The sequence below is a fragment of the Eupeodes corollae genome, chromosome 1, assembly GCF_945859685.1.
Source record: "Eupeodes corollae chromosome 1, idEupCoro1.1, whole genome shotgun sequence".
NCBI classification, from domain to species: domain Eukaryota; kingdom Metazoa; phylum Arthropoda; class Insecta; order Diptera; family Syrphidae; genus Eupeodes; species Eupeodes corollae.
This window is the reverse complement of record NC_079147.1, coordinates 294,946,597-294,967,856: the sequence shown is the minus strand read 5'-3', so window position 1 is coordinate 294,967,856 and position 21,260 is coordinate 294,946,597. Positions and strand designations below refer to the sequence as shown.

At 30.8% G+C, this 21,260-nt stretch overlaps 1 protein-coding gene across 1 annotated transcript; it reads left to right on the top strand.

Annotated features, from left to right (window-relative positions):
- The first annotated feature begins 15,959 nt into the window (after positions 1-15,959).
- Positions 15,960-17,498, top strand: LOC129941896 (uncharacterized). The gene is made up of 2 exons (XM_056050665.1): positions 15,960-16,193; positions 16,259-17,498. Exons 1-2 carry the CDS (start codon positions 16,073-16,075, stop codon positions 17,401-17,403), a joined length of 1,266 nt encoding a protein of 421 aa, XP_055906640.1. The 5' UTR covers positions 15,960-16,072; the 3' UTR covers positions 17,404-17,498.
- Positions 17,499-21,260: the final 3,762 nt, after the last annotated feature.

The window sequence follows — 21,260 nt, the reverse complement described above, 5'->3', positions numbered from 1 at the left end:
TTTCAAAAATAAAATTCAAAAATAAGGGTTTTGATAAAATAAATGCAATTCATATTTTTGAAGATAAACAGACTCATTGGAAACTGGTTTGATAACTTGTAGGTAAAATATTTGCAGTATGTCATAAACCATTCGAAAATCCTCATTAGTTGTTAACCTTCACTGTCATTACAAAACTGAACCATTTATGCACATATTTTTTTGATACGTGGTAAGAATTTTACAAAACTCGAATTCATAGTGTTTAATAGAAAATTTAGGACATTAAAAAATACCACTTGACTCGAATATCTTGGTGACGAATAAAAATATTGACTTCAAAGTTATTTCATCGAAAACTAAAAAACAAAATTAACTGATACCAAATACTACGTAATTCCTCTAACCACCCGAATATCTCGACAGACAAACTTTAGTTATAATTTTTAAAGTTCCTTAAACGAAAATTTCGATCATTATAACCATCATTTTTTTAGGGGACTACAATGGATAGTTATCACGGCCTCGTTTTATAACTTTTATTTTTGATTGATTTAAGAATTTCTCAAAGTTTCAAAACTTTTCTGTGATTCTAAAAATCTGAGCTTCCACTAGTTCTAAATGGTTTTTGATTTTTTATTTTCTGTGAAGTAAAAACGTTTGAAGACAATATTTCTAATTTTTGAAAAGCTATTTGAGTCGAAAGTAAATTTTTACCAAATTTTTTTTAGGTTCTTATTTTTTTTTAAGAAATCTGTCAATTAAATTTTTTTCGAAATTTTATTGAATTTTGAAAATAATATTTTTTAAAAGATAAAAGTAGTTTAAAGCCAATATCCCAAAGTTTTGAAAATATTTGAGTCGAAAATCATTTTCATCAATTTTTATTCATTTTTTTACGGTTTTTATTTTTGGTAAGAAAACTGTCAATTCGATTTTTCTCAAAATTTTTCCGAATGTTGAAAACAATATTTCTTATAAGATAAAAAGTTTAAAGCCATAATCTCAAGTTTTTGTAAAGGTATTTGAGTCGAAATTCAATTTTACCAACTTTGAGTAGTTTTTTTAAGTTTTTATTTAAAAAAAAATCTATTTGATTTTACCAGATGTTGACGTTATTTGTCAGAACAGAAACAGAATTGTTTTTGAGATAAAATAATGTTTATAGTTAAATTTTTGAGGTGTCAATTTTTTTTTTTGTTTTTTTTTTTTTGATTTATAAACAAAAAACCGTTATTTGGATTTGTTTTCAAAAGTATACTTGTTTGGTATCACGTTACAATATATAATAAAAACCTTAATTCAAGTCTCTAGCGTCATTGGTTCGTGATATATTGAGAGTTAACCAAAATGTTCACCTTCTTTTTAAACTGCTATGGTTAAAACCCCAGTCAAGCAATTTTCTTGAGAACCCTTTCTGCATCTTTCTGCCTTATTATCTGTATAACAAAATTTGTTTGAAGTCGATATCTTTACTGGTTCTTGAGATATGGACAGTGAAAAAAACATCGCAAACGTACGGACGTACATCTTTCTAAAAATCTTTTATTTCGACTCTAGGGACCTTGAAAAAATTTTCAATTCGACAAATAAGACCCATTACAATAACTTCCTATGAAAAGTTCATAAAAATCAAATCTCTGTCTGCAAAGTTCAAAAACCCGAAAACAATATATAAATTTTCGTATTCAGTCAAAAAGAAAAATACAATTAATTTTGAAGGTTTTTTCAACAAGTTTATGTTTTTAAAAAACACACAAATATTTATTTGTTTAAAACTATGAAATTCTAAGATCGTTCTAACAATAAATCGTAGAAACGTGAAATTAAAAAAAAAGACAACATTAAAAAAACTTGTGATTTTCGAGGTCTATTAAAGATTTTAAATACTATACATAATTATAACAATCTACACAGGCGTACCTACAACCTCTAATAGGTCACTTCAAATGTAATCTCAATTTCGTTTTCAGAGTGTAGTTTGACAGGCATAGCATTGAAAAAGATTTTGTCCATCTTGAAACACCTGATTAAAAGTTTTTTCCACAGAAAAAATATTTTAAATTTTGTTCACAAAGTCAAAATAATTGAAACAAAACAATCTCTTACTTTGCGTCGTCGTTCTTTTTATGCTAGGCACGTAAATCTTTGCAAAAGCATCAGATAGAACACCCGTATAGTTAAAATAGATAATGTACCTATAGGTTTGACACAAACTGTGCAAATAAGTCACACAATAAAATTGTGCAGCTGCCAAAATTAGAAATAAATAAATTGCTTTTTTTTATCCGAAACTTTAAGGGAAATATATTTATTTGATTTTGTTTTAAATAGTGTTTTCTTATCTTTTCAAATACTCAAGACATAAAAATACACAAACATCTTGTAATTTTTTCAACAGTATTGCATAAATTACAATTATTACTAAAATAGACAATATGCATCAAATATTTAAATTAGAAACTAAATATATTTAAGGAGAATCTAATTTAAAACAAAAATAAATGGGAATTCCCAAATAAGTACTCATAGACTTTATGGTTTTCTTAGCTTCTTTCTTTTGTAATCTTGTTCAAAAAGAAAGACCAATTTTATGTTCTTCAGAGTGTTGATGACATAATTTTGACACCAAAATGTTATTTTTCTAATTAATCGTTTTTAATTATGAGTGACAAGCTTTAGATACATATTCATACTAATATTAAAATATTTTTGTATATTCTTGTAGATACAATTTTGTTTTGGGGAAATTCGTGTTGGTAAATAATTGAGCTAATTTGTTTAGTGCAGATTTTTTAAATGGGGGTGTGTAGAAAATTATGTGTGTGGGAGGAATGATGCGAAAATCTTCTTTTCTTAAGAAGAAACGTTTTCATATGATTTTTACTTTTCATATTATTTATCATATAAAAAGCCTCAAATATACATATGTTCGTCGAATTTTGAGGAATAAAATTAAAATGCTGATTGTAATTTATAGAATCTATTTAATTAACTTTGAAAGAGCGTTTGAATAACATAAAACACTTTTATGCGAATATTTAAAAAATATCATCTTGTTCGCAAAACTAGATTTACGGATTATCAAGTTATTCATACATTTGATTAAGTTGTGAATAAATTAAAAAAGTTTTTGACTACCAATTATTTTACATTTAAATGAAATTTATGAAAAACGTAAGGCTCAATTAGTTTTGACGTTAAACAAGTTTCAAAGAAACTCAATAATATAAACGTAACTATGCCAAAAACAAAAATGTACATATTTTTTCTTATTTTTGTTCCACTTTCGAAATCAAAAAGGAACGAGCATTGAAGTTGAATTACTATAAAGTTTGAGTTATAAACTTATAACTTAAAGGTTTTTACATTTTGTTATATAACCGTGACGTGATGGTTAGTACATTGGACCGTTTTATCAGATGTCTTGGGTTCAAACCCTGACTGTACCATCTACAATTATTTTTCAAAGGTACTGCCTCTTGCGAAGAATTGACAAATCCTCCAAGAGTAATTTTTGTCATAAAAAGGGATCTGTCAAATTAGCCGTTCGGATTCGGATTAAAACTGTAGGTGCCCTTCATCCCTGATAGCACGCAGGAATGGTTGGGAGTTGTAAGTCACTAGGTCCTTGTTCTCAACGGACTGTTATGTAACCCAATTTATTTTTATTAAATGTCGACTTTTGTTATATATCCTAGAAAACTGCGAGAGCATCATTTGATGACTGTGAAAAGCACATTCGATAGCACAAACTTTTTAAATTACGACTTTCTTAAAAGTACTTTGACATGAGTTCCTAATCGAAAAAGGAAATAATAGCAATTTAGAGTTAAGATTTAGTAAAAAAATCCTTACTATTCAAACTTTGGTGTATTTTCTGTCCAAGTGAACAAGTTTTTCTTTTTTTATTATTTACATTTTTTGTATTTCTCAATTTTCGACATACGTAAATATGTCATTAAACTGTTGTGATCAAAAAGTAGTTGAATGAAGCTCCAACTCAAGAGAAAGTTTGCTCTTAAAGGTTTCCGAACAACTTCTAAGAACACCATACTTTGGGAAAATTTGTTTGTATTAAATTTTAACAATTCTTTAAATTCTAATCATTTTCCACTTGTTTGCGTTTATAGGAACAAAATAATAAAATTTGTTCGTTTTCATCAAAGATGATATTTTTTAAATATTCGCATAAAAGTGTTTTATGTTATTCAAACGCTCTTTCAAAGTTAATTAAATAGATTCTATAAATTAACTAGTTTAAAGAAACTAAAGTTATTGAGTTTTAAAGAAACTCAATAATATGGGTGTAAGGAAACTTAATAATATAGATTACAAAATTACAAGTCTTCATAGAACCTTCGACATTCGACAATTTTCTTTACGGTTTTTAATTTGCTGAATTTATTGAATCCAAAATCCAAGCTCTTGGACAAGACTTATGAGCAGTGCCCTGGCTATGACATTAAAATTATATTGGGAGATTTTAACGTCAAGCTAGAAAGAGAAGACATGTTTGATGGCACAATCGGGAGATACAGCCTGCACGACACCACCTCCGACAAAGGATTTAGGCTGATCGATTTCGCTGCGGGGCGAGACGTTCTGGTAGCTACTATGCAGTTCACGCATCTTGATATCCACAAGGGGACATGGAACTGTCAACCAGATTGACCACATTGCGATCGACGCATGACACTTCTCCAGTATACAGGATTTCCGAGCATTCAGATTGGCCAACATTGACTCGGACCACTACCTCGTTGTTGACGGCTCGGATATCCCTATCCAAGCCAAAACAAGAAAGTATTGTGAGAAGTTTCGCAGTTAGACGGCTACAATCGCAAGAGACTGCCATGTCCTTTTTCGATCGAGTCTGACTTCATTAAGCATTGAAAACCAGTACTTTGCAGCCATAATAGATGCCGCCTCTAGGTTTCACACGGCCACCACATCGAAACCCCTGGTTTGACGACGAATGCCGGCAAGCGCACGCAGCGAAACAAGAGCCATACAAAACGGCGCTGCACAAAAGGAACAGAGCTGCTACAAGCCATGAACCGAAGCCTGTAAATACGATCAGGGGAAAATCGTAGGGGAACCGCAGTCTATGTTGAGAATATGGAAAGACCACTTCTCCAAATTATAAAACGGCGATGATGAACCAAATTCCGCTGTAAGGGAGATAGAACCACCTACCTGACCTTGACGAAGTGAAGATAGCCGCGTATGACAGCATCTATAGGGAAGAGCTCTACAAAGCAATGTCTAGTTTTGGCATCCCTATCAAAAAAACGAAGAATAACTCTTGCAAATCGCTGCTTCTTTGGACTTAAAAGGCAATTGAGAAGTAAAGTACTCTCTCGGGCATCTAAAATCACCATCTTTAAGTTTGAAGTTCTTTGAAGTTGTACGTACTTGCTTATTACCCTTTTTCATGTGCTTTTAAAAACCTTTCAAATAATCCGTTTACCATAACTGTCGGAAAAATTATCACCGATAATCGCTTATCAACGATACTCTGCTCTATATAATTTTAAGGGGTGTGCTCTTTCTAAGGTTCTCTTAGCACTAAATAAAAGTTGAGTATGTCCGTCACAAGATCTCACTGGCTGATATTAACTTTTCAAAGAAAAACACGGCCTTTTCTTTTAAAATTGCGATAGTTTTTAAAATTAAATTTCTTACTGCAAAACATTCTATTTATTTAAGACACTTACAAAAACGATGATAACCCAAAAATATTTCTTAAACATCTAAGCATCTGGACGTTGTACATTAAAACTTTAAAAACGCCCACATTATTGAGTTTCTACGAAACTAGTTTTACGGCAAAAGTTATTTTTAAAGAGTCAAGAGTTTTCAGTTCATCAGAAATTCTTGATCTTAATCTAATTTTTGAAAAACTTTAAACTCCAAACCTCTTTGTATTGCATTAAAAGTAGTTTTAAACATATGCGTGTGAAAAATATTGTATAAGAGTTTTTTCTGACAAAATAGAAATTGATAATTTTGCCCATTAGTGCAACTCGTTAATAGCTGCTAACTTAGTGGTGTTTTCAATGATTTTTAAGAAAATATTTTTAAAATTTTGACATAAAATAAACAATGCTAATGTACTCTAAGTAGCGTATTTAATTCATTCACTTTTCCTAAAGTTTCATATTGATTTGAAGATACATTCCTTAGTAAATTTAAAGTTTTTTAGTTCAAAAATCTTTCCAAAATATAGATAATTTTAAAAATATTACGTACACGCCACATTGGCATATTATTTTCAATTTAATTTAAAACACTGACTCACCAATAACCAAAAAAGTTGTCCAATGTATTTCCATTTTTATTCAGTTCAACAGGCTCAACAACTTTGACATCAGGAAAACTGGAAAGTTCCCTTTCCCGTGATCCCATTTCTTCAGCTGATTCTTCAGCAATTCCACTATCATCTTCAGTATCGGTAGCTTCTTCATCGACTGGATAGAGTTTTCTATCGTTCCAATGGTTTCGACGTCCAATTCTTCCCGATGCATGTCGTGGGTTAACATTTAAAAAGTAATCCATACTCACTTTTCAAAACAATAGCAATAAAAAAGCACTTATTCACAATTCAACGAGTATTTTAGGCAGAAAATTATTTATATCAATCTAGCACAATATTTCCAAAAATATTCACAATACCAGCGAAAATTTTAGCGAATCTTTTTCAAGCTAAAACACCTAAACTTGCACTTTTATAGATATAAATCACATAAAAATAATTATTTTACAATTAAATTGTACACGATTTTAGTGCGAGGAAAATTTATATAAAAATATGAATAAATTTATTTAGTTAAATTTTGCACAAAAACTCAACGCGCTGATGCTGCTGATCTATTTCACAAGCAGTCGTCCTGCCAATTTCTAAACTCGGCGAATAAAATTTATATTTTTATTTTATAAAATAAAATTCGTTGCTGCTTTTCGCAGCTTCTTTTTGCGTGTATTTTCTAGATCCGTTTGTTCTAACACAAAATGCTCGTTTCTAACTTAGAGAATTTATTTCACACTCAAAAATTCGATGGAAAAAAAGACGCAGAAACAAATTTTGTTTTAATAGTCTACACACGACATAAGACGTCACAGGTAGTATAGTGTAGTCGCTATTCTTCAGATTGTCTTGAGATCACGCAAAAAAAAAAAAGTTGTTGTAAATTATATGATATAATTAGATATTTTCTTCTTGTGTATACAACAACAAAAAACAAATGTTTTTGCAAAATTATGACAACAGGAGCGAATCTGAATATCGTTCCAATTATAGATGACACTGTGCGATTGAGTATGGAGACATTGATCGTTTCTGTACACGGATTGGAAGATATGAAACTATAAAGGCTAACCAGAGTTCCACCGCCAGATCCACACCTAACTCGATGCCAGAAATTGATGAAGTAAAATGCCATCAGAGAGAGTGCAACACACTTTGTGCAATTAGCAGATCTTTTGGCTTAAATTACAATAAATTTTTGGCACTTTGATTTATTTTTGTATATTGAAAGAGTTCGTTTGTTTCTGTCACATCGAATTGTAGATAGAATTTTGTTTTCATTTAAATATTTATTTTTAATTATGCTTGATTTTTGTTTTTCTTTTTTATATAGTTTTCGTTTTATAGTTTCGAGAGAAAGAAAATTGTATTGTTTTATATAAATTTTATTTTATTTTTTCATTTTATTAATCAGATTTCAATGTCACCACAAAATAAGAAAGTTTTTCTATCTGTCGACCACATTAATTGTTCATAAACTAAAAATGTTTTGTGATTTTGAAACAACTATAACAGCTTTAATAAAATAGAAAAATTAATGTTACAATGCGTTTACCTTGGCATTTTCCTTGAATATATCGAATATATAGTTTTCACTGATCACCAAACAGGTGTAAGACATTAATCTTTTGATTCTATGTTTTTGTAAGGATTATGCGCCAAACAGGAAAACAGGTGGCACATTACGTATTTTCTAATAATTTTGTTTGGTAAAAATAATTTGGTTTTCAAAAATACTCATTATTTTCATACATAGAAATATTTTTGTTTTCCTTTAAATACTACGATGACTCAGATTAAGCTCATTGAAATTGAATTTCATTTAAATTTAAAATTTTCAGAAAATAAAACAAAAATCATTTCATCATGTTATTTGTTTCGAGGAATATATTTCTTTGAGTTTTATCTTCTTTGAATTTGATCTCAGTTTTTAATGTTTATGTTTCCTTATTTATTTCAGATTAAAATGAATGCATTTGTATTTCACTGAACATGCCGATTTTCTCTGTTTGACAGAGAAAACAGGATTTAAAAAACCTTGAAGTTACAATCTCAAAAGATTGAGAAATGTCAACATTTTGAATTTGACAAATCGGACAGATTTTTATATAACCTAGATGCTAAAAATTTTTAAAGATTATATTGAACATCCGCTTAATGGCGACGAAGCCTACAATCCACCCATCGCAGTGCCGACAAATCCATTTGGTTAATGATCTGCAGTTCCATCCAACCAACCGAAGTCAAACAAAACTGCCGGTGATAAAAGTTTACAGGCGGGGCTTTTCAAGCACGTGGGATTTGATCTGTCTAGCGTTTTTTGTGAACGACTGAAACCATTAACAGAAGAACTAATTATGCAAGTGTGGTTTCAGGCCTGAAAAAAACTACCATCAACCAAATTTTCACTCCACGCCAGATTGTGGAATATAACATCGATACGCATCATCTTATCATCGATTTCAAAGTAGCCTATGACAATGGCAACAGGAACGTTACCGTTGAGTAACGAGCAGTTACGGGTGCCTTTTGCGGTATTAAGTCTGAAGCGAACAAGATAGTTCTTGTGATTAACGAGGACAAAACGAAGTACGAGGTGTGTCCAAAAAGTAACCGGTATTTTTAAATTTCGCGGGTTATTGTGTAAAGTATGATGCTAAAGTTCGACGTGTTTTTATGAGCTTGGCGGTATTTGCTTGTTAAAACAATAGAAGAATATTGAACAGACCAAAAAACAATCGCATGAACATCGCTCAGGAGTTATTAAATGACCTCAACGATGATCCAAGTTTGCTTGAAAGGGTCATAACTGGTGATGAAACATGGGTGTTCGGTGAAAGCATCCAATGTCACCAACAGCGAAAAAAACACGCCAAGTTCGATCAAATGTGAAGGTTTTGCTTACTGTTTTCTTCGATTATAAGGTATAGTGCATCAAGAGTTCCTACCACAAGATCGTACGGTTAAGAAGGAGTATTACCTTGAAGTTATGCGACGTTTGCGTGAAGCAATCTGAAAAAACGCAAAGATTTGTGGAAAAATAATTCATGGCTTTTGCACCACGATTACGCACCTGCTCACTCGTCGTTGCTGGTTCGTAATTTGTTGGCCAAAAAAATACCGTACTCATGCCCCAACCTCCATATCCATCGATATGGCTCCGAGTGACTGTATTCTGTTTCAAAAGTTGAAGAGGCCCATGAAGGGACGGCGTTTTTCCTCGACTCAAGGACATATCAAAAAGCGAATATGAAGAGTGCTTCAAAGATTGGAAAAAGCGCTGGCATTTGTGTATTATATCTGGGGGGACTACTTTGAAAGGGACCACATTGATGTAAACGAATAAATAAATATTTAAAAAAAAAAAAAAGAACATTCCGGGTACTTTTTGAACAAACCTCGTATTTACTGAACTTAGGCATTGATTGATATAACTTCGAGGTGGTAAATTAATTTATCTAAATGGGTACTGCTGTTAACTATGCAAATGACATCTTCGCTGAAATTAAACGCAGCGGTAATCTTGCTAATAGCAGCTTCTTTAGGCTGAAAGGGGAATAAGGCCGTGTCGCGAAGTACTAAGGAGACGCAGTACAAAACCTTGATCATCTTACTCTTACTGTATTGTGCAGAAGCATGGATTCTTTCCAATCACAAACTATACGAGCTATACACCGACAGTAGGGTATGTATAGAGCGAATGAACATCGAAGCTCTAGCCCGTATGATACTAAACGCTAAGCCTATGGGAACCAGAAGTAGAGGCAGATCTCATCTCCGGAGAAGTGATCAAGGTGAGGCCGACGCACGCTGGCTTGGTATTCAAAACGGGAGACGACAAGGTAGAGCTCGAGAGAGCTGGCGGGATCTATTATTTAAGGCCCAGGTAAGGAAATGAGGAAAATTGAAAATAAGAAAAGCCTACCTTTAATTTCGAATTGTTCAAATTAGATTTTCAATGGAAAAATATATTTGTCACTATGGTCAAAATATTAATTGGTTTTAAGTTTTATGCAAATGTTTTGTAAGCCCTTGAGTCACTTCTTTCTAGCCTATTGTTAGCCAAGTCCAAATAGACATTTCACATCTTAATAATTCACATGTCAATCGAAATTGGTACAGATTCTGAAGATATCGTTAATAACAAATTACAAAAAGTTCCCAGAAGTCTCAAGTGAACAGAAACAGTTAGTTAAGTTTTTTGTCGACAACATGCTTGAAAAAAAATTCTCAGGTAGACTTTGTAGACGTACTACTAAGGTGCTGATGTCAGAGGTTCGTTAAGGTCATAGGATATGTGGTGAGATGGTAAATAGAAGAAACTAGGGCTTCTCAGGCTGCAGGTGTTATAGGCTTTTCACACCAAGTCCAAAACCTGGTTTTCGCGAAATTATCGATTTTGGCCGAAAACCTACATCGAAAACTCAGGTTTTCCCATACATTTTTGGTAAACCACAAGTTTTATATAAAACGTCTTAAAAACTAGTAGCAATTCAAAGTTGAACTAAACAAACAAACCTTTCGAAACATTCAGCGCTCAAATTAATGTAAACAAAACAGCTGATGGCTGCTGTCAAAACAAATATTTCATTTTGAAATAAATTTAGTCGTTGTAAGTGATATTATTTATACAATTTCCTTACAAAATAAGAATTATTGCTTTTTGTTTTGTATTTACAGAATATGGTGCCAACATCAAGAAGATCCTTAGTGCGTTGGACAAGCCAGGCGAGTCCTCAAAGGTAGAAGCCAAAGAGATAGTCATGAAGAAATTGCAGCCCATCATAACAGCTTCAGTCATCGCTCTGGATGAGTGTAATTTTGGTACGAATCTGGAACTAAGAATTGACCTTTTCTGCTCCGGCTAAAAGGACCTACTCGAAATCGATCAGAATCTTCTCAGCCTCGCCTATAAGTTGCTTGGACGGCCACAATATATTGCGGTTCTGAAGGCACATTTCGCCAACAGAAGGAATAGTCATAAGCTCAGTATTTTGGACTGAATTTGTTGTGAAAGAAAAAGAAAGTGTTTTAAATAAAATTAATTTTTATTGTAAAAGTTTTGTTTGTTGTTGATGCTATGATATATTTCATAGACAATTAGCTTCTCCTTAGTGAATTGTTCGGACCGGGATGACGAAATCCCATTCGTTCTTTTGGAGCTCGTATAGATCATTGTCTTTCTGAAAATCTGCTTGATAAGTACCTACATACATAAGGCTTCAGTTTATATCTTGCATTTCCAAATCCTTTAGTTCATTGCAGAGCTATCGAAAGTTCTGCGGCTTATTCTGAAATTTTGTTTGAGATACTCATCATCGTTTACTAACTTTTCACGTTCCCGAAAAGTACTGGCATGTACCTGCATAAAATATACATAGCTTCGTATTAGTTGAATTATTATAACAATGTCGATTACAATTTTCAATTGCATCAAATAAAGCTTTTCTTTTCTTTCGAAGTTCCAGGATTTGCAAAAGAAAAAGACGTTTTTTTATGATAGAGGATTGAAAAAAAGTTTAATAAAATCTTCATATTATGTTCAACTTTCTTTTTATGGATTTAAATCAATTTGAATTGCTTAGAATTTATTTTATTTTCACAAATAATTTGAGAACAACAACATTCTTTACTCAAAATTTTTTTCATCAATACAAAATTTGACAGTCGCTGTTAAATAAATTTAAATGTCAAATGGAAACGTGTAAATATTCGGTTTGACGATTTTCGGGTTTTCGAAAACTTTTTGCCGAAAACCTGGTTTTGGGTTTGTAGAGAGAGTAGTAGTCAACTGAGCCAGAGAGAAGCCGATGTATGATCAAGACTTCTCTACGTTCCTATAATGAGTTGAACTTAAACAGACAGAGGTGATCTCGGTAAGGCGTTAAGATCAAAGGATTTCCATATGGAAGGTATTGAAGTGCAAAACGAAGAAATCTTCGTTGGATACTTTCTATTCTTGATATGTGTCACGTAAAGGTCTGACAATTCTTTGAACCATCTTTTGACAAAACCAAATACAAGATTGACATTATAAATTATTTCGTCAATGTGAATTTCACCTCACGACCACATAAAGGGCCGAGATAGCTTATGTTTTCTACTGTATTTACGGGATGATGAAAGAACATTATCTGGCATTTGCCAATGTTGAGCTCTCAGGAATGTTGGGTACATTAGATTGAGAAATTGTCAAGATCTGTTTAGAGCAGAGATAAGTCGTCATGAATTGCAATGGTTTTGAAAAATTTAGTATCATCAGCGTAAAGAGATATTTGACAATATTTGATGATGTCAAATATCTCTTTACGTAATACATGATGTCATGTATTATAAAGATCAGACATGTCATGTATTATAAAGATCATACATTATATTGACGGCTTTCAAGGTAAGAAGTAATCCATTTCATAAAAAGAGTTTCAAAACCTAAGGTGAGAAGTTTGAACACTGTAACATTATGAGAAATGTTGTCCAACATATTGCTTAAGTCAGTATAGACTAAGGCTCTTAGAGTGCTCGAAACGAACTCTTCCAAGTTTTTGGTGGTAGATCTATTTTTTAAGAAATATGGTTATATATGCGCGCGTTAATTATGACTCAAAATTTAATATTTGCTATTATTAAATTGGCACGACCAGTACGAAAACGTTGTCTCAAAAATGAATACATTTTTTCGAAGTATCTATAGGTATAGATACTGTCTTTGTCCAGCCAACAAATTTCGTAGCTTTTTCAATTCATTGAGATATCAATTTTTTGTAAATAGTCAAAAAATTTAAAAATTATTTCTCAAAAACTATATTAATTTCACAGAATCAAAGCCCATGGTTCTTCTTTTTGTCTGATAAAATTAAATTAAATTCAACCAAAACTTAAAACGAAATTAATTCGAGAAACAGAAGATTTAACCTTTAGTAGCAAGGCCTTAACATATTAATTAATGTTTTTCGCTAATGAATTAGTAAATTGTTTTTGAAAGTATGAAGAAACTAGGAATACAGGTGAAAATACAAATACAAAAACGAAAAACTGAATTTATTGGTACTAAAATAGCCTTGCTAACAACTGCGACAAACGCAAAATAATTTGACGTTTATTAACGTTCAAGAATAATTGGTTAGTTGTTCACTATTCTGTTAACTTTTGTTTTTCAAAAGAATACAATCATTTAAAGAATAAAGAATTTATGCGTCGGAAAAACTTTAAATCATCTGCAAATAAAAGTGTACTAGAATTTGAGAATATATCAGCCAAGTAGTTGATAAATATTAAAAAAAGAAGGGGACCAAGATGGCTTCCTTGCGGGACAAATGAGGTAACAATAATTGGACAAGAGAGCACTTGATCAATACAAACGAATTGTGCACCCCTTAGATAGGACTGCAACCATTTCAACATATTTGAGTGATAACCAAATTGTTTTAGTTTTTCAATCAAAAAAGTACTAACTAACTAACTATTTCTACCAAAAGCCTTCGAAAAATCAGTATAAATAACATCAATTTTTGTAGGCTTTTTCGAGTTTATTTAAAACGAAATTGAAAAAGATATAAAGATTAGTGGTTGTGGATCTTCCTGTAATAAAGCCATGTTGAAAAGGTGAAATATGCTTCCTAAGGAGAAATGTCAGCTTTTCCCATATAATTTTCTCCAAGAGTTTCGGTAAACTTGATAATTTACAAATAGGGCGGTAGTTATATAATTCAGGGGCTCAGATATAGCAAGTGTACATTTCTTCAGAATGATTGGGTGAATTTCATCAGAGCCTTTCTTGCAAACGTTATTTAAATTCAAAAGACTCTTTGATTTCCGAAATATTAATTTTTAACTGTCCTATGTCAACCTTATAACCATAATTAGAAATTGATCTGAACTAGATTTCGAATAATTTGATTCAAAGTAATGGGCAAACGAATTACAAATATTTGAAAGATGCGAAAATTAAGAACCAAGGTAGTTCATACTGCTAGAAATACCATTAGACAATTTTGTACTAATAATAAATGACCAAAAACATTTTTCATTAGTTTCTATGTTTGATTCAATCGATAAAATGTAATTTTTATATAGAAATTTGTTAAGAACATCGAGTTCTCGCGCTAGCCGAATGTAATTATTTTTTAAATCGATATTATTTTCGAAACTGCGTAAACTTTTGTAAGCCTTGTTTTTTTTGCTATTACTTAAGTTTCAAAGCCTCTTGTTAAACCAAGGAAGCTTTGAGTTTTTATTAATTTTTTACTTTTGGGACATGCATTTCAATTACCGCTTTCAAATTTTTAATGAAGAAATTATAAAATTTAAAAAAATTCATAGAATTATAATTCAAACGCAACGGAATACCCGACAAATAACTCGCAATGTCTAGGTAGTTAGCTTTTGCGTATTTAAATTTAAAAGTATTACAATTTGTGCTTTTAAAATAATTATAGAATGTAAAATTAACATTAAGAGCTAAAGTGTGAATAGAGTTAAGAAAAATTGGATAAAGTGATTTATCAACTGATGTGTTTAATTCTCTATTTTGAAGTCATACCTTCATTTATTCAGTAGATATGCAAAACCAATCAATTTTTACCAATTATGCCTACTTATTTATGTTGATTTTAATTTTTATAAAAAAACGACAGTTAGTCAAAATGTCACTGAATGTAGAAATCAATATTTTCTAATAAGATATTTGTGTCGAAAATCAGTTTTTAACAGGTTTTAGTAATGTTTTTTTTAGATTTAGGTTTAGGCTATCTATGAACTTCGCATGCAGATTAATTTTGTTCAAAGTAAATTTTGACCATTAGAACCTTTATTATGTTATTAAAATGTTCATGATTATGCAAATAAATGAACAGAAATTTAAACACAGTTTAAATTTCTTATCTGTTAAATTATAAACAGCGATAATTATGCAACAAAAAAACACCCTATACTTTCTTCTTTAAATGTCAATTTGGCATATTACAACAACACAAATATCAGATGTAAGTAGCAATGATTTCCAAATGGTAGTTATTCAATATTTTTCAATTGACATCAGCATAGAAAGACTACGAGTAGCTACTTGGATGTTCGTAACTTAATTAATATGTTATGTTACATAATACATCTATTCAAACAAATCATTTGAAAAATAAAACCCACAATATCAATGCTAAAACTATGCATTGTTTTGTCTACTGTTTCACTAATTTTATGACGTAGAACTCCAACATTCTCATCTCTTTCAATCTACATAAATTTCAATGTCAGTGACATTGGAAACATTGTTCCAATAGTTCTCAATAGCATACTTAACTATAACAAACAATAAAACTTCATTTCATTTACTTTAGGAAGAAAGAAAGATAAGAACCCACAATTAAGGCTGACATTACCAAAACAAGAAAATAAAATATCTAAAAACAATTAATGAGAGATGGAAAAACAACATTAACAATTAGTGACTCACTTAACAAATTCGATTATCTCTGTGACGTTCTTCGCTTAATGATATAAAATCTCATATCTCAACCTTTTGAGCAAGAACACAAAAAGTTAAATAAAAATAAGAAATAACAATAAACTTGCCTTGACCCTGTTTATAAGCGAGTAGGTATAACTTTCAAGCTTTCTAAGTAACAGGTGAATGTATCTATCTGTACAAATTTTCGCTCTTACTCTCACCTCACATTGAGATTTCAGATATATTTCGGACTTCATTCGAATCAGTCGCACGAACAACTTAGAGCAGTCGCTCAGTTTAGTATAGTTTACCATATTCTCTGTACACAAAAAGATACAATTATGTGTATCTTAAAGATTGTTTTGATTTACGCTATTGTATCGCTGAATAACGTTTACCTAGTTAGTTCGAGAATTCAATTAAAACAACCAGAAGAAATCAAAGTGGAACGTATTCCGAATGGTATGTAGATTTAAGATCAACATTAAAAATAAAGCCTTTTTAAAGTATTTTTGTCTCATTTTCAGGTCCACCATGTATTCTGGATATTAACAAAGACCTTGCCGATCCCCAGCCTTTGCATCTTCATCCTGGCTCAACAGTCTTCTGGCCAGTTCGTGATAAAGGTCATCTAGAAATCCCCCGTGGAGAGAGTGTAGAACTGCAATGCACAAAAGGTTTTCGATTAAAACCCACTGATAAATCTATCAATGCAACTTGTTCCGAAGACAAGAGCTTCCTAGTGAACAATGAAAAAGTACCTTTTCAGTTGCTCAATTGTACATCACCGGTGAGATACACAGTTCGTGAGGCCAATTCCACATGCGCCGATAATGCAAGACTCTACGAAATCGGTTTCGATGTCACTTCGAATCGATTTATCAAGACAATCAGCGTTTGTCATGATAAATCGAGAGTTAATACTCTGTGGACATTCAATAAGCTCGAACCGGCAAATGTTCACTTTCAGAAATCCGTACAACGCTTAAACTTCAGCAAGGCAGGCTACTTTGAAAAACGTAACATGAATCGTTTGTATTCGAAGGAGAACCAGAAGCAAGTCTTTGAGAATCTTCTCGGGAGCAATTATGTGAAATTCTTCAACAATCGCACTCAGTTTCTGTCTCGGGGTCATATCTCACCGAAGGCCGATCATATCTATGGATCCCAACAGAGGGCGACATTCAATTTCTTCAATGCCGCACCACAATGGCAGATTTTTAACGCTGGCACCTGGAGTGCGGTGGAAAATGGAATTCGACGATTAGTCGCTAGCAAAAATACTGAGTTGGATTGTTACAGTGGAACATGGGGAGTTATTTCACTGCCAAATTCAAAAGGTGAACCGAGGGAAATTTATTTGGCTACGGATGCGAATAATAATGGAGAGATTCCGGTGCCGAAATTGTTCTATAAATTGATTGTTGATACAAGATCAACACCACAGAAAGGTGTTGTGTTGATTGGAGTGAATAATCCTTATGTGACAATGGAGGAGCTCAAAGAGGACTATCTGATATGCAATGATGTGAGTGAGTGGGTGCCTTGGATTCGGTGGAAGCGGGATAATATCGCTAAGGGATATTTCTTTGCTTGTAGAGTTGATGATTTTATACGAGTTGTGGATGAATTGCCAAAGAGTTTGAAAAACGTTCACGAACTTTTAGTGTAGATAATTTTAAGTTTTCTTGTTTTATGTAGACGGAGAGTGTGTGAGAAATTTACTGTGGAATAAATCTCTCTTTTTGTGATGTTCAAATATTTATTTACATATGTACACATATTTTTTTCATTAGATAATATTGCAATGCGGAAAAATAAACACTAAAATACAATTATTAAACACAAAATGTTTTGACAGCTAGGTTCGGTTTATTTTTAAGTTTGAATTTGTTTTTAACCATGTTTTTCAAGGAAAGTTTGAATTTATTTTCCTAAAAAAAACAAACTATTAAAATAATCGAGACTTAAAACCGTCGGGATTTTTACTTTCAAATCAACCTTAAAAATATGTCAACATTCAGTGTTAAAGGAATTATTTTCATTACCTTAAAGCTTAAGAACAAGTAAAATTCAGAGTCACTAAAAACAACTTTATGAACATTAGCGTTAATACAAAATTTTTGTTTAACTTTGCGGTAAAGCATTTTTAGCAAAACGGAACGTGTTAATTTGTGCCTGCATTTCAAAAGTTAGGTTGAATGAATAAGACTTGCACAAGAGAATGAAATCATTTGGGAAAGAGATCTTTTTACTTCTTTAATCGAAATCAACTTTTCCAATCACCAATTTTTTGACATCAAAAAGATTGTTATCATTTTTTCCTCCAATCTTAACTTGACTACAATGGCGGATCCAGGTGGGCGGGAACCATAAATCGGTTTGCTATTAAAAACAACTTAGATCTTCGTTTCACACAATTTATAATTTGAAAAAAAAAATTATTAATGTTTTAAATTGTTTTCCATAAATCTTTTCTGAGAGAAAGAGAAGTAGTCAGGTTCTTAACAAGTACCCTATAATAAAAGATCGGAAATTTAATACTAAGTTGCCTTTAAAATCCTTAAACTCGTCTTCAATTCTTGCTTATTTCTTTGACGCACATAAATAGTTAAGGGCTATCTTAAAGTGTTTTTTCTTGCAACATATAGGAACAATGTACATATATAGCAAGTTTTGCATTCGTGAAAAATTTCGAACTCGAGATTTTAATCAAACATGATATTACGATGGTAGAGAAGTCAAAAAAAGTGGGTCCCGCGTCAGTTAAAACTTGGAAGTTAAGGTTTTGATAAGATTCATGTTAGACGTTTTTTTAAGATCAAAACTAACAGTGGCCCCCATAATATTTATTTTGTTCTTAACACGAAAATTCGAATGTTTTTAAAAACAAACCGATAGATTTCTTTTTAATTTTAACCAACATTTTATTTTTTAACTTGTTAACTTCCCATGGGAAGTTATTTTAATGGGTCCCATTTGTCAAATTGAAAATTTTGACATTTCCCGACGTTTCAAGGTTCATAGAGTCGAAATAAAAGATTTTTAGAAAGATGTCTGTGCGTGCGTGTGTACGTCCGTACACGTTCGCGACGATTTTTTCGTCCTCCATAGCTCAAGAACTAGAACTGTATAACTTCAAATAAATTTTGTTATACAGATAATAAGGCAGAAAGATGCCATAGCAGTTTGAAAAAAGGTGAAAATTTCGGTTAACCCTAAATATCTTACGAACCAAAAACGCTAGAGGCTTAAATTAAATTTTATACAATATATTTTAACGTGATATTAATGAAGTATATTTTTTGAAAAAAAAAATCCATTTAAAGGTTTTTTTATAAATCAAAAAAAAAAATGAAAAAAAAATTTTTCACCTCCAAAATTTTACGACTAAAATATGATTTCATCTCCAAAACAATTTTGTGCAACGAAGAATAATGTTTTTGACATCTGATAAAATTTTGAGGAAAATCGAATTGATAGTTTTTTTTATAAAAAATAAAAATCTAAAAAAAAATTACAAAAAGTTGGTAAAAATTGAATATCGATTCAAGTATCTTTTCAAAAACTTGAAATTTAGGCTTAAAACTTATTTTATCTTATAAGAAATACTGTTTTCAACATTCTGAAAAATGTTGAGAAAAATCGAATTGACAGTTTTTTTACAAAAATCAAAACCTAAAATAAATTAATAAAAGTTGGTAAAAATTGATTTTTTCCTCAAATATCCTTCAATACTTTGAGATATTGGCTTTAATTTACTTTTATCTTTTAAAAAATATTGTTGGCAACATTCATTACAATGAGATAAATCAAATTGACAGTTTTTTTTACAAAAAATAAAAATCTAAAAAAAAAAGTATTAAAGTTGGTAAAAAATGATTTTCGACTCAAATATCTTTTCAAAAATTGTAGATATTGGCTTTAAACTACTTTTATCTTTCAAAAAATATTGTTGTTCACATTCAGTAAAATTTTGAAAAAATTGAATTGACAGTTTTTGTACAAAAAATTAAAAACCTTAAAAAAAATTTAACAAAAGTTGGTAAAAATTGATTTTCAAAAAATAAAGATATTGGCTTCAAACTTTTTTATTTTACAGAAAATATTGTTTTCGATATTCAGTAATTTTTATATAAAAATCCAACAGTCCGTTTTTTCATAAAAAATAAAATCTACAAAAAATAGTACGCAAATTTGATACATATAGACAAACTTTTAAGGAAGACAAATCGCATTCCAGCCTCTTTTATTAAATGTAATCCCCTCCTTTCTCACTGTGCATGAGCCCGAAAGAGCACAGTATTTTGAGAAAATTTTGATTAAATTCCTATCTGTTATCCAAATTAATGCATTTGGTACATATTTATTTTTTTAGATATTTGAGTCTAATATTTATTTTTACCAACTTTTGTTAATTCTTTTTTAAGGTTTTAATTTTTTATAAGAAAAACTATCCATTCTATTTTTTTTTTAAAACTTTACCGAATGCTGACAACATGTTTTTTAAGGGATAAAATTAGCTCAAAGCCAATATCTCAAAGTTTTGAAAAGATATTTTTAAAAACTTTTATAATGTTTTTTGTAAAAAAAACTGTCAATTCGCTTTTTATCAAAATTTTTGCGAATGTTGAAAACAATATTTCTTATAAGTTAAAATTAGTTTTCAAAAATTAAAAATATTGCCTCCAAAATAATTGAATGTTATAAAAAAACGTTCAGTTAATTTTGTATAAAAATCCAGCAGTCAATCTTTTCATTAAAATTAAAAACTACAAAAAATTGGTAAAAATTGATGTTTAAATCACGATATCTCGTAAATAAATGAGATATTGAATTTACAATAATTTTATTCTGTGCTAAATGTTCTTAGAAAAAAAATCAATCTGTATTTGATTTCATAACAAATATAAACTTTCAAGAAATGCTAATTAATTAGTAGAAATTGGTTTCCACTAAAAATGCCATTAACAAAAATTGATTCTAAAAGCAATATATTTCATAGGATTCGAATTGTAAGTTAATTGAGAAAAATTCAATTGACAACATTTTTAACAAAACACAAAAACCTACAAAAACATTAAAATAAGGAAAACAAATTAAGATATTGATTTCAAATAATTTGTCCCGAATCGAATCCCAGCCTCATTTTTTAAAAGAAGTTAAACGAATACGACTTTCTAAAGGATGCAATCCTTTGAGAATGCTATCTTTTCAAATCTTTATTTGAATTCAGCTTCAAATTTTGCAATCATCAATAATTTGACATCAAAAAGATTGTTATCATTTGTTCCCTCAATCTTGGCAATAATAAATTGACACGTCAATCTTATTTAAACCTGGCACTAACTCAACTCTTCAAATGCGCCCGTGTAAAACCAAAGAGATTAGATACACAAGTTGTTTTTATATAAAAAGAAAGGTTGCATTTTGAAAAGCCCTTTTTTACAGTTGTTACTTAAAAATTTAATCTTTTGCCATTTTACAAGTTGGAACTAAACCATTTCTAAAAATTGAGGGATACATGCT

What these genes read in the sequence shown, in the direction of transcription:
- LOC129941896 (XM_056050665.1), top strand. Translation starts at nt 16,073, where the DNA reads ATGTGTATCTTAAAGATTGTTTTGATTTACGCTATTGTATCGCTGAAT. An exon ending in AGTGGAACGTATTCCGAATG is followed by an intron (nt 16,194 to 16,258) that starts GTATGTAGATTT and finishes TCTCATTTTCAG; the next exon opens with GTCCACCATGTATTCTGGAT.